This window comes from Diabrotica undecimpunctata, chromosome 7 (assembly GCF_040954645.1).
Source record: "Diabrotica undecimpunctata isolate CICGRU chromosome 7, icDiaUnde3, whole genome shotgun sequence".
In the NCBI taxonomy this organism is placed as follows: Eukaryota; Metazoa; Arthropoda; class Insecta; order Coleoptera; family Chrysomelidae; genus Diabrotica; species Diabrotica undecimpunctata.
The window spans coordinates 157,236,178-157,250,824 of NC_092809.1; the positions used below are offsets into that span (position 1 = coordinate 157,236,178).

The 14,647-nt window shown below is 33.7% G+C and overlaps 1 protein-coding gene across 5 annotated transcripts in view; it reads left to right on the forward strand.

Annotated features, from left to right (window-relative positions):
* The first annotated feature begins 980 nt into the window (after window positions 1–980).
* The window catches only part of LOC140446071 (adenylate cyclase type 10-like), a 77,720-nt gene continuing 64,053 nt past the window's right edge, over window positions 981–14,647 (forward strand). For 4 of the 5 annotated variants that reach the window (XM_072538590.1, XM_072538591.1, XM_072538593.1 and 1 more), the window contains exons 1-4: window positions 981–1,104; window positions 4,482–4,736; window positions 8,064–8,339; window positions 10,996–11,210. In XM_072538590.1, coding sequence (XP_072394691.1) covers window positions 1,086–1,104; window positions 4,482–4,736; window positions 8,064–8,339; window positions 10,996–11,210 — 765 coding nt within the window. In that variant the 5' untranslated portion in view covers window positions 981–1,085. Of the gene's footprint in view, window positions 1,105–4,481; window positions 4,737–8,063; window positions 8,340–10,995; window positions 11,211–14,647 lie in introns of those variants that run through there. The other variant, XM_072538594.1, reaches the window with a different exon arrangement.

Below are 14,647 nucleotides of genomic sequence, written 5' to 3' on the forward strand. Positions count from 1 at the left end.
TAGTGAGGTCGTTTTTAGTCACGTGATGTCCTGTCACGCAACCGGATTTACACATTTTGCACTACGAATGGCCTAACTTTTACGACATACAAAAATATATTATTACGAATAAAACTATCTAAATAGTTTCTGATGACTTTTTTTGTAAAATAATTAGAGAAGCAGGAATTCAACTATTTAAAATTTTGCATTGAGATTCATATGGCCTCTTTGACGATTCACTACCTCGTATTCGCTCCGTGCGTGACTGACGCGACACCTACCGCCTTCATCTGACAGTTTTGGACCTACCAATTTTCAGGTTAAACATATGACATATGTTTGACATTGTTAAATACATGCGAAATTGACAATTATTAATAATTAACTTCTTAATTATATTTTTTCAGTTTTCAGTACAAAATAAATGTAGTATTAAAAACTGGGTTTTTTCAAAATTCATCATAATATATCTTTTCAACCATAAACGAAAAAGGAATAGAAAAATCTAGTACTGGCAAATCAAGTTTTTCACGTGAAAGAGCATATATTTAAAAACAGTAATAGTAAAAGTTATGATATAAAAGCTAAAGTCATCAGGCACTCTGCAGTTAGCTTGAAGCTTTATAAAATATCATTTAAGGGGAAATTATTTAAATTTTTCCTATTTCAATTGCATAAAAATGAAGTTATGTGATATTTACTTTTTCATATTAATAGCACGGATCCATCTTTTTCTTTTCTCTAATTTATATGTAATCTTTGGGAACCTATAAAAACTACACCTACTATTTTTGCTATTATTAGCACAATTAAATACGCAATATGTATTTGCTCACATTTTTGATAAAATTTATGCGTAAAAAGGTAGGCCCAATTTTGTCATATTTCGCCGCTACGCACGCTGGCATCGTTTCAAAGTACCCCTACCATGGTCACGCACGGAGCGAATAGAATAAATGTTATTTTTTGTCAAATATTTCAATTTTTTGTATCGTTATGCTAAAAGTTACTTCATATTGACATTTGTCATTATGGTTTTAATATAATATATTTTACCTTATACCAGAGTTTAGTTAATTTAATATTAATTATACAAATCAAATATGAATATTATGCATAATCGTAAGTAAACACTATTTAATTAATTAACTATAGTTGAAATAATGAAATTACAGAGTCGAACTTTTAAACACTGAGATCATGAATGAATGAATGTGTTAATTAATCCAATTTAATGAACTTAATGTTTCTCTGCCTTTCTATCGTCTTGAATATATTGAAGTGTTAGCATAATAATACAGAATAACAGAAATATAGTCTCAATTGTTACCTCTGCTGAGATCAGTCGGTTGAAGATATTCTTGTTCACATTAACACCTATGCCTTTAAGATTTCACGTGAGAAAGACTTTGGTTGCTGGTCATTATACATATTTATAAAGTGACTTGACCCAACAAAAGCTTTTTAAATCTTATCGACAACTACACCTTCATAGTTCATGCTATATTATTATTTTATTTCATAGTTTTATGTAATCGGAGTATAAATCTTGCTTCCTTAACATTTTATTGAATTTATTGTTGGTGATACCAACAAAAAAATTCAAGAACCCGACACTATCAATTCCTTCAATAAAGAAAGCTGATAGAAGTTGGGCACAGGTTGACAATAAAAAAAATCGGTTGCCTGTAAAGTCGGTTTTACGGGCGAAGATTTTACGTGACAACGTCTTTTTCTCGGTAGAATATTTATTGATATGAATATTATTAAATTGCACAATAGGAACAAGGAATTGAATGAAAATAAGAATTGCACAAATTTTAACTATAATTTATTTGAAATTTTTTTCGATATATCAATTAGTTGCGGAGATATCGATCATTGAAGTTATTGTTTGCTACCAGTATTTTATATATTTATTTTTTTCAGTTATAAAAAATTACTATTTCCAATTGTGTCTACCAAGTATGGTCACATGTATTTGCCTACATATTAAATAATAATAAGTACAGATAATGTTATGTGACGTTCACTTCTGATTATATATATTTTAATATTTTTAATTTTAAAGAATCAATTTGAAAATCAAAACACTTATTCAGATCGAAGGTTCAAATTTTTGCTAAATAAATTTGAAATTAATTAAAATTTGTAATTGTAAATGGTAAAGTTGAAAATTAAAACATTTACTAAAATTTGAATTTGAAATTCTTGCTAAACACAGTTAAATTCTAACTCCGCGCGTGGTGATTGGTCGGTTTAGTTCGTTTGTTTGGTCGCCCTGTTTTGACAGGTTAGAAGTTATAATTTGTTATTTTAAATGTTTGACTAGCAATACGCGCTGTTTCTTCTCAATCGACTGAATTACGATTGATTGCAGAGTGATTTAAACTAATAATTTACTTAACACTATCAACATTTGTCAATAGTATGACATAACCTATAAACTCAGTTTCTCAACTTTTGTGTCAATCTAACAATTAATCAATCAATCATAGTTTACGATAATGAAGTATTAGTGTACAATTATTTACCTTTATTGTTGTAGTTGTTGTAAATGACGAATCTAAGCACTCCACATTTTCACTACAGACACAGCTGACGATACTTTAACCACACGTGTGAACTTGTATTATGACGCTTTCTCGGTTTTCCAACGCCAAGCACGCACCGATTCGATTCAACGCGCCTAATTCTCTAGTGCCGCGCGCAGCGGACCGATCATGTTTGAGTGGGAGAGAGACGCAAGGCATTCGCCGGTCCGGCGGGCCTCTCTCTCGTTCGGCGACTCACTGTAACAGACGTGAGCGGGCGTTACACTTTTTCTTGAATGACTCCGAGCCACAACCTAATTTAAGACGTTGTCACGTCAAAATAATGTATTTGCAGAATATTTCTTCTTCCTCTTTATAAGCAATTCTTATATTGGATTAGTGACTGATCTCTTGCTATTTTAAATATTGGAATAATAATAAGTACCAACTCTCACAAAGCCCCAGCATACCATTTAATCGATGGGATAATCTTAAAACATCTACCCAGGAAAGCAGTACTCATAATAAAATGCTGCAGTTAAGGCAATTCATTGGAAATTAGCTTATATTGTAATGATTGGAAAGCTAGGTCAATTGCCTACAGAACCTTCTTCCTATCGTCCGATAAGCTTGTTACTCTTAATGTAAAAGATATTTGAAAGACTCCTGCTAAATAGAATAAGCGAAACTGTACCACTCGAGCACATAATACCCGAACATCAATTTGGTTTCCGTCAAAAATATTCAACAATCCAACAGTGTCATAGAATAGGAAATAAAATCAAGAAAAGTTTGGATAAAAAGACTATGTGTGCCTCAGTATTTCTTGATATTCAGCAGGCTTTTGATAAAGTCTGTCACAACGGTTTGTTATATAAATTAAAATCTTTACTGCCTAGCGATATGTACCTTATCCTGAAGTCCTATATTAACGAACGTTCGTTTTAAGTATAAATCAATAATAATTTCTCAACCTATCACTCAATCTAATCCGAAGTTCCTCAGGGAAGTGTCCTCGATCCCTTTCTGAATGTAATCTTTACTGCTGACATACCTATTACAGATGACGTCACAGTGGCGACTTTTGCCGATAATACAGCCGGTTTAGTTTCAAACAAAGATCCAGACATCTGAAAAGCTGCAAAATTACTTGCATACATTAGAGAATTGGTTGACAAAATGGAAAATTAAAGTCAATAACGAAAAATCAGCCTAAATAACATTCACAACAAGAAGACGCATCTGTCCACAAATTAGTTTAAACAAAGCCCCTATTCCTCCTAGAGACGTAGTGAAATATCTTGGATTGAATTTGGACCGAAAGCTCACCTGGAAATAACACATTAACGCCAAAAAAACTCAGCTCAATATAAAATTAAAACAAATGAATTGGTTACTTGGCAAAAAGTCACAACTATCATTGGAGAACAAAATACTGCTTTACAAAGTCATACTAAAACCAATATGGACTTACGGCATAGAACTCTGGGGCTATAGGAAGCCTTCAAATATAAAAATTTTGGAGACCTTCCAATCAAAAATACTGCACTTTCGTCTCTGACAACTGGAGTATTAACATAAAATTTAAATCAGACATGCCACAAGAAAGTGTTTTAAAATATTGGTCCGATATTAAGGTCATGACAGATAATAGATGGACAAAGCCGATACTGGAATGCTGACCAAGAGATGATGCCTACCGAAGCAGAGGTCGTCCACCAACACGTTGGACTGACGATCTAAAACGTTGTCATAGGAATTGGATGCAAGAGGCACAAGATCGAAATATATGGAAAATTATGAGGGAGATCTATGTCCAGCAGTGGATAAGCGAAGATTGAATCATGATTAAGGTCATTGCTTAGGAGGTAATATTTTTAAATTTAGATAATATTGTTATTAGTAACCAGTTGTCGTTATTATACGAGAATTATTAATCCAAGACTTACAAAGTCGCATTTTTAGCACTCGAACCGCCCTCAGAATATTTGTGGGCACTCAAATCATCTATTATTCAAAGTGCAGAAGCAGAAGAGTTTAGAAAAAGGAGAAATAAACCCATAGTAACAACTACAAGAAGATGTGAAAGTGATGGAGATCAATATGTTGAAAAGCATGTAAGGATTATGGCATCATTGGTCCCAGACGAAATCATATATAATATTGGAGATTATTCTATGAAAGATTTAGACGCATGTTTACTATTTGGTGATGTTTCCGGTAATGTATTATATTATCTATTACATAATTTGATCAATATCAATAAGTATGCCTTGTTTCGGAAATTATATATATATATATATATATATATATATATATATATATATATATATATATATATATATATATATATATATATATATATATATATATATATATATCATCATCACATCATATAACGGGGGTCCTACGGCGATTGCCGCTTCCCGCATTTCAGCCTCCATCTTTTCCTATCTCTCCAATCTCCCTCTTCTAAGCCTCTAGATTGCATTGTTTTTGTAATTTCTCTTCTCCAGGAATTTGGTGGTCTTCCCCTTTTCCTTCTTTCTGGCGGAACATACATTAAGGCTTTCTTTGGCCACCGCTTCTCCTCCATTCTCATCACGTGACCATACCATTGTAATTGCCTTCCTTGTATTCTATCTGAAAGAGTATCTCTAATTCCTGTACGGTTTCGTATTTCCTCATTCCTGATTCTTTCCATTCTCGATACTTGACATGACCTTCTAAGATAATCCATTTCCACAACGTCTACTTTATCTCGTTCATTCTTTGTCATCGTCCAACATTCGACACCATATGTGGTAATTGGTTCTACAATTGCTCTGTATACGCGAAGTTTGGTATGTATCTTTATTTTATTAGACCACAGTAATGAATTCAGTATTCGGATGCATTTTTTTCCTTGGGTTATTCGGTTTTGTACATCTATCTTAACTCTGCCATCTGCTGATATGATGCTTCCTAGATATTTATACTGGTTGCAGCCTTTTATGACTGCGTTTTCAAGCCTCAGATCTGTGGTATTTCCGCCAATTTTTAAATATTCTGTTTTGCTTATGTTTACAGTAAGCCCCCATTTGGCATATTCCTCAAATAATTTTTGATTCATTTAATTTATATCTTCCTCATCGGTTGCAACCACCACCTGATCATCTGCAAACAACAATGTATACAGAGTTTCTTGTCCCACTTCGATGCCCATAAATCTACATTTATTTCTCCAATTCCTCAATGCTTCTTGGACGTATATTTTAAAGAGTGTCGGTGACAAACAGCATCCTTGCTTTAGGCCTTTAGTGACTTTAAAATCATTTGAGGTTCTGGTTCCAATTTTTACACAACTAACTGCATTTTCGTACAATTTATATATCGCTCGGATATACGTCGAATCCAATCCGGACCTTTTGAGGACCTCAAACATTTTCTTTAACGGGACACTATCATATGCTTTCTCAAGGTCTATAAATACCAAATGGGTCTCTCTACTTCTTTCGACACGCTTTTCAATTATTTGTCGTAGGATAAATATATTATCAAGGCAGGATCTCCCGGTACGAAAGCCGCTTTGTTCTTCAATATCTTGTATCTGTCTTTCTACCCTCTTCTTTAATATTCTGCCGTACAACCGGCCCACAGAGCTCGTCACACTAATACCTCTATAATTGGAACAGTCTCTTTTATTCAATCTGTTATATATGGAGCTTATATAAGATTTATTCCAATCTTTAGGAATTTCTAGGTCTCCACACATACATTTATTGAAAAGGTCTACTATTAATTCTAAAAGTGCAGTCGGCCCATATTTAACCAGCTCTATGGGAATGAAAGAGGTTAGTCTTTGTATGTGGGTATATTTTATTTTATAAAAACCCTTAAAAGGGCAACATTACAAGCACGAACGTTTTCGGAACAACTGTTCCATCATCAGGTTTAAAATGCAGGTTAACATGCCTGAGCCACCAAAATATTTGGGTAAAAACCCTTTAAATTGAAAAATGTTACCAAAGATTGTACATGATGTTTATAATATTATGTGATGTTTAATATTTTAATTAGATTTTACTTCAGGTAACATACACCCATGCTTAAGTGAGTTCCAGTGTCCGGAGAGTAAACCTCTTCAAACGGACTACGGTTGGCAACTGATTCTATGGGAATGTCTCCAGGCCCTGCGGCTTTTCCGTTTTTAACCTCTTTTAAGGTTTCCGTCAATTCAGATAATGTTATTATAGGGATTTCCTGTCTTTCGTCTCTGTTGTCTATTAATTCCCTTATCTTTTCCCATCTGTACTCTACTCTATCCTCTTTCAGCAGTTTCGTATAATATTCTTCCCATTCATTTAACTTTATGAGAGAAATGTTGTCTTCATTTTTCTCATTTTTCCTAAACTGCTTTAATGTTTTCCAAGCTTGCGCCACTTTTGTTCCACCCATAAATCTGTCCAGTTCATCACACTTAGCCTCTCAGTTTATATTTTTCGCCTTATCCATGTCTTTTTTAACTTCTCTATTCCATTTAGCGTATATTTCTCTGTCTTGAGGATCTTTGGATTGAAGCCATATGTGATATGCTTGTTTTTCCTTGAGAACTTTCTCTTCTAGTTCCGTTGACAACCATTCAGGTTTTCCTTTTTTCCGATTTTCAACTTTTCCCAGTGCTTCATTTGCCGCTTCATGAATATATTTTTTAATTACCTCATACAGACTTTCAGGGTCTAAGTCATTTGTTTCTATATTTTTTATTTTCTGAGCTATTCTAATTTTATATAAGAACTTTGTCGAATCTTGTTTAAAGCTTTCCAGGTTATATTTTATGTTTTCTATGGTTGTTCCTATGTCTGTTACTTCATCATTTTTGTGACTTGATTGTTCTCTCTTAAATGTCACCATTACTTTTGCAATAATCATATGGTGGTCACTTCCACATTATGGCTCTCTAAACACCTTCACGTCCTTCGTTTTTAGTTTAGAATCTTTACGATGAATGAAATAGTCAATTATTGATTTTAAATTCCTGGTAGGCTGCGTCCATGTAAATTTATGTATATTCTTATGGGGGAAGAAACCATTTAATATTTTCAAAGAATGTGCCTCGCAAAAATCTATTAATCTTTGACCATTGTCGTTCAGAATGTCTTCTCCATATCTCCCTATTATTTCACTGTTGGAGCTCTTTCCAGTTCTTGCATTAAGATCACCTAAGATCCAAATTTCTTTCTTCTTATTAATTGTGGCTAGAACAGTTGTTAACTTGTTAAAGTACTCTTCCTTGCTGTCAACCCTTGAGTCATCCGTCGGTGCATATGTTCCAATTACCACTATTTCATGGCCATTTTTCTTAATTTCCATGAGGATAATTAAGACAAAAAATTAGCTGTTAGTAATAAAGGGAGAAAATGGGCCCGAAATCCCAGACCAAAATACTTTATACATTTTAAACATTGGATGTTAAATGACATGCTCCAATATCTAGCCTGTATTATAGTCGTATAAAAGAAAACTATTTAAAAAATTTTAATAAAAACGAATTAATTTGTGTTTAAGGGTTTACCGATCTTTGCGAAAAGTATAACACGACTGGCAGAGGTGGCCCCTCTCGTTTGACCCAAGTTCTAAATGCATATATTGGAGCAATGGTTCAAGAAATTTTATCCCATAGCGGCGACGTTTTAAAGTTTTCTGGGGATGCTTTTATAGCCATGTGGAAAGAAACAGAACATCTATCATTGCGAGATGCAGTGCACGAAGCATTGGATTGTGCTTTGGTTATACAAAAGACTTATGGAACTTATCAAACAGATGTTGATGTTGTCGTTAAAGGTACCTTTTAACTTATTGCAATATTATATACAGCTAAACAACACTGCTATAATTACATAGTAATAAGTAAAGCATATTTTTTCTAACCTATTATCTCAATTGGAAGTATTAAACGCAATCATCGCAAAATCATTATATTTATTATTTTTTTATAGCAAGAGATCATAATTATTTTATATTAGATTCCAATAAACTTAATAAAAATATACGTACACGCAGGAGTGACTGAAAGATATGTCTAAAAGAAGTATAGAGTCCTTAATATTATTTAATGGAATTAAAAATATTTGATTTAAAATACCGAAGTTTCCTAGGCTGCTAAATATTCTAAGATATATCTACTATTTGTACACGACACAATGTAACCTCATTGGTCAATTCTTGTATAAATTATCTCCATTCCTCAAATTACGTCCTTTTGATTTTTTCCTTGTACTCCTTCTTACAAGGTGAAGTTACCACATTAGTCATTACCATCTTAATCTATGATTTCTCATTTTCTCATCTGTGGCGTGCCAAAAAACGAAGAAATAAAAAACGAATTAAAAAATAATGTGAATGTTAATATGCAAAAAACACTAACTGACAACAAACAAATTATGGGTGTAAATAAAAAGTGGTATAATATAAAAACACATTACTGAAACCAGCTCAAGAAAGTGTGATACAGCATAGGTCAGAGGCTAAAAAACAGTGGATGACAGAAGAAATACTATTACAGATGGAAGAAAGAAGGAAATATAAAGGAAAAGATCTACAGAAGTATAAAGAAATACAATGAATAATTAAGGAAAAAATCAAAACAGCTAAGGAAATCTATTTGATGAAACAATGTAAAGAGATAGAAGAACTAGAAACAAAATATGATATGGGAAATATGCACAAAAAAATAAGAGAAATGACTGGAATGGGTAAAAATAGACAGCAAGGACACATAAAAGACAAAAAAGAGTACTACTAATAGCTTTACCAGAGAAATTAAGACGATGGGAGGAGTACGTTAGAGAACTTTTTCAAGATGAAAGAGGTGAAATGCAAAAAATACAAGAATTAAATCCTTTAGAGAGACAGAAGATCACGATAAATGAAATCAAATATGCTATCAAAAACTCTAAAGACAATAAGGCAGCTGGATTAGATGAAATACCAGTAGAACTGTTAAAACTAGTGGAAGAGATAACTTGGAAGTATTGGCAGATTTATTCAACACGGTGTACGATACGGGAATAATACCACAAGAGTGGCTGAAGTCAGCATTAATAACCATCCCTAAAAAACAAGCAGCAAAAGAGTGCTCTGATTATCGAACACTGAGCCTCATGAGTCATACTTTAAAAGTACTGCTGAAAGTAATACATAAGAGAATATACAAAAGGCTAGAGGAGGATAATAGCGAGACGCAGTTCGGGTTCCGAAATGAAATGGGTACTCGTGAAGGACTATTTGCCATCAACATATTGATTCAGTGATGTAGGGATGTAAACGTTGATCTACACTTGTGCTTTGTTGACTACGAAAAAGCTTTCGATAAAATAAGACATGAAAAACTAATATCAATAATTATAAACAAGCGCATTGACAGTAAAGTCATAAATATAGTGCAAACATCATAGTGAAACCAAAGTGCCATAGTTCAAATTGATGAGCAACACTCAGAAGAAATGAAGATCTGTAGAGGAGTTAGACAGGGATGTGTTTTATCGCCACTTTTGTTTAACTTAAGTATGAAAGCTTAAGTATGAATAGTGATGAGATGAGAATTACTATAAACGCTAAAAAAACGAAGTACATGCTAATTATAAAAAGACCACAAAATATACATTACCTATTAACAATCAATGGTAACGTGATAGAACAAGTAGAAAAATATCAGTACTTGGGAACTTTGATCAATGAAACCAATGATCATACTGCAGAAATAAACAGGCGAATAGAGATTGCCAGATCAGCATTTATACGAATGAAGCCACTCCTAACTTGCAAAAATCTAAATTTGGAGATCAGAATACGTACCTACCATTCGCTGTTATATATTTTCAATATTATTATATGGAGCTGAGACTTGGACATTAAAAAAATGCAATTTAAAAAGAATTGAGGCTTTCGAACTCTGGTTATACCTCAGAGTATTAAAAATATCATGGACTGATAGAATTACAAATAAAGAAGTACTGGAGAGGGTTGGTAAAGAAACAGAACTAATCACCACTATACAAACCAGAAAGCTGGAATACCTAGGCCACGTGATGAGGGGACCAAAATATGAAATTTTGAGACTTTGAGACTACGTGATTGGTATCAATGCAGATCGATTGATTGTTTAGAGCAGCAAGTTCAAAAATAAAAATAGCCATTATGGAGCAGACGACACTCTAAGAAGAGAAGGATCTCTAACTGGAGAGGGTTCCAAAAAGTCCTAGAAAATATAAGACGCGCGTGTTTAGTTAGCACATTCGTTCATAGAACTTGTAATTCTGATTGCTAATAAATAAATAAAAAAAAAAGAGTTTTCACATTTTTGCCCCAAAAAAGTTTTTCGTTTGAAATCTGGTTCATTACTTATTGTTGAGTTTCCTTTTATTGTTTACAGCACATTTGATAGGCTTATTATTAAATATTGTTTTACATTAGTAAATGTAACCAAATATTTTTGTAGTGAAACTGGCGGTGTCATGTGGCCATTTATTATTTTCTATAGTCGGAGATGAAAACAATTCACATTATCTTACAGTAGGACAACCCATAGATGATATTAAAGCAGCTGAATCGAAAAGTTCTGCAGGTGAAATAGTTATTAGCGCTAGAGTTATCCATCATATAACTGCCAATGAATATTTAATAGATTTATTACCAGATGGAATACACGCCAGAGTAAGTGTGTATATTTGGTATTATTTTGAATGATATTTGTATTACAAAAATAGTTGTTACAATTTTGAGATTACTACTATTTAGTATAATTATATTTATTACATTATTTAATATTTTCTTTTATCACATTTCTTAGTATTTTGTTTTGAGATCGTTGTAATTCGTTGAATATTGTGTTTGGTACAGTTTCAGTTTTAAATTATTGTATTAATGTAATTTATAATATACTATACCTCTCTTTTCGTCTCGCCGTATTTCTCTATCAACTATCTCAAAGCAAACGACGCAATCGTTATCCTTCTTCTTGGCATAAACAGTTCTCTTCCAAATTTTCATTTTGTGCGACACTAATTTTATCCCTCTAGTTATTATAGTTCTGAATATTCTCTTGAATTATAAAAGTTTCCTTATTAGACATGCACCAGTCAAGAGACGTCTACACATAATTATGTTGTTTTATGAAGACTTAAATGGCAGATTGTGTGTCATAGAACCACTTTTACTAAAATGAAGACATTTCTTTGTAATATTTATCTCAGTTTAGAACTAAGACAAATAATGGCTAAGTGCTACATTTGGTCTGTACTTTTGTATGGAGGAGAAATGTGAACACTGAAATGATCTAGCATGAACATAATTAAAGCATTGGAAATATGGATTCATAAACAGTTATTGAAAATACTTTGGACAGAAAGAAAACCTAAGGAGGAAGGACTAAAGAGGATCAACAAAGATGAAGTGAATTACTAAAGACTGTTAAATACCGGAAATGTCTCATCTGGGACATATAGTGAGGGGATATAGAATATTACAACCGATCGTAAAAGAAAAAATAGAAGGCCGTAGAGGCGTAGAAAGAAAACAGATTTCTTGGTTAAAAATTTTAGCAAACAATTTTGACAAATGTCAAAAAAAAATTAGTAATGTTATAATTATATAATTAATTTATTTAACAGTTAATACTTCTTCTTCTCTTTTTCACGACATACGAGAAGAATCAAGATTGGAAAATAACAACGAAGGGCCAACAATTCTGAAATCTGAAATCATAAATGCAATTAATCATCTTAAAACAAATAAAAGCCCAGGTCCAGACGGAATATACCCAGAAACGTTAAAATTAATCAGCGAAGAAAATATCGAAATATTTGTCCTTTTATTCAATCAATTGAATTCGATTTCAATTTATCAATTATTTCCTTTTATCAATTCGATTCAATTCATTTATGATACAGGTAAAATACCCCAAGATTGGCTGGAGTCAATATTCATCCCACTACCAAAAAAGCCAAACCCACAACACTGCAATGACTTCCGTCTGATAAGCCTTATGAGTCATGCAAGAAAGTCCTATTAAAAATCGTACATAATCGTATCTATAGAAAGTGCGAAACAATCATCGGAGACGATCAGTTTGGATTCAGAGCCGGCATGGGAACGAGAGAAGCCCTGTTCAGCTTACTAGTTCTCGCCCAAAAATGCTACGACCAACAGAAAGATATATTTATATGCTTTATAGACTTCGAAAAAGCATTTGATAGAGTAAGACACGACCTACTATTAGAACGTTTGCAAAAAGTCGGTTTAGATGGAAAAGACATCAAATTCTTAAAAAACTTGTACTGGAACCAAAACGCCAGAGTTAGGATCGAAGGTTCCACATCCGCAGAAGTAGAAATTAGGAGGGGAGTTAGACAGGGATGTGTTCTGTCGCCTCTGCTGTTTAATCTTTACTCCGAGTTTGTATTTAAAGAAGCATTGGAGCATTCCAAGGATGGAGTCAATGTGAATGGCGTAAATATCAACAGTATCAGATACGCCGATAATACAGTGTTAATTGCGGATTCTGACTTAGGTCTACAACTACTCATCGACAAGACCAACTCGACCTGTGAGCAATTTGGTATGAAAATAAACATTAAAAAAATCGGTTGCCTGTAAAGTCGGTTTTACGGGCGAAGATTTTACGTGACAACGTCTTTTTCTCGGTAGAATATTTATTGATATGAATATTATTAAATTGCACAATAGGAACAAGGAATTGAATGAAAATAAGAATTGCACAAATTTTAACTATACGTGATTTAAACTAATAATTTACTTAACACTATCAACATTTGTCAATAGTATGACATAACCTATAAACTAAGTTTCTCAACTTTTGTGTCAATCTAACAATTAATCAATCAATCATAGTTTACGATAATGAAATATTAGTGTACAATTATTTACCTTTATTGTTGTAGTTGTTGTAAATGACGAATCTAAGCACTCCACATTTTCACTACAGACACAGCTGACGATACTTTAACCACACGTTTGAACTTGTATTATGACGCTTTCTCGGTTTTCCAACGCCAAGAACGCTCGAGAAAGACAGAGACACAAGCACGCACCGATTCAACGCGCCTAATTCTCTAGTGCTGCGCGCGCAGCGGACCGATCATGTTTGAGTGGGAGAGAGACGCAAGGCATTCGCCGGTCCGGCGGGCCTCTCTCTCGTTCGGTGACTCATCGTAACAGACGTGAGCGGGCGTTACACTTTTTCATGAGTGACTCCGAGCCACAACCTAATTTAAGACGTTGTCACGTCAAAACCAAACCGAAACGTACCTCAACCTTGCACAATAAATGGGCACATTTTAAAACAGATTTAAGTACCTGGGATGTTGGATCGATAGCAGCCTAAATCCTGATCTAGAGATAAGATCGAGAATAGAACAGGAAAGGAAATCTTTCGAAAAAATAAAAAAACTGCTTTGTGATTCTCGAATAAAACTCGAAATTCGACTACGTTTATCAAAATGCTACGTCTGGTCGACTCTTCTATATGCAGTTAAAACGTGGACCCTTAAAACATCAACCGTAAATAAACTGGAGGCCTTTGAAATGTGGATCTACCGGAGAATACTGAAAATTTCGTGGACATCGCATACCTCAAACGAAGAAGTGCTGCATAGAATAGGCAAGGAAAGAGAACTTTTTAACACAGTAAAAGTTAGAAAAACATCATACCTAGGCCACATACTGAGAAATAATAAGTACCAATATGCCCAACTTATAGTGAACGGAAAAATCGAGTCAAAGAGAGGCCTAGGAAGGAAAAGACTATCGTGGCTCAGAAACATCCGAAAATGGACAGGGCTAAATTTTGAACAGCTAATAAGAGCAGCTGAAGATAGAGAAGAGTTTAAAATTGTAGTAGCCAACCTCCATTAAGGAGAGGGCACTTTAAGAAGAAGACGACTTCTTCTTCAAGTGCCCTGTCCGCTACGGAGTTTGGCAATCATCATTGCTATTCGTATCTTTGAAGCTGTTGCTCTAAATAATTGGTTAGATGTGCACTGGAACCAGTCTCTTAAATTGCGCAGCCAAGATATACGTCGTCTCCCCACGCTTCGTTTGCCCTGAATCTTTCCTTGGATAATAAACTGGAG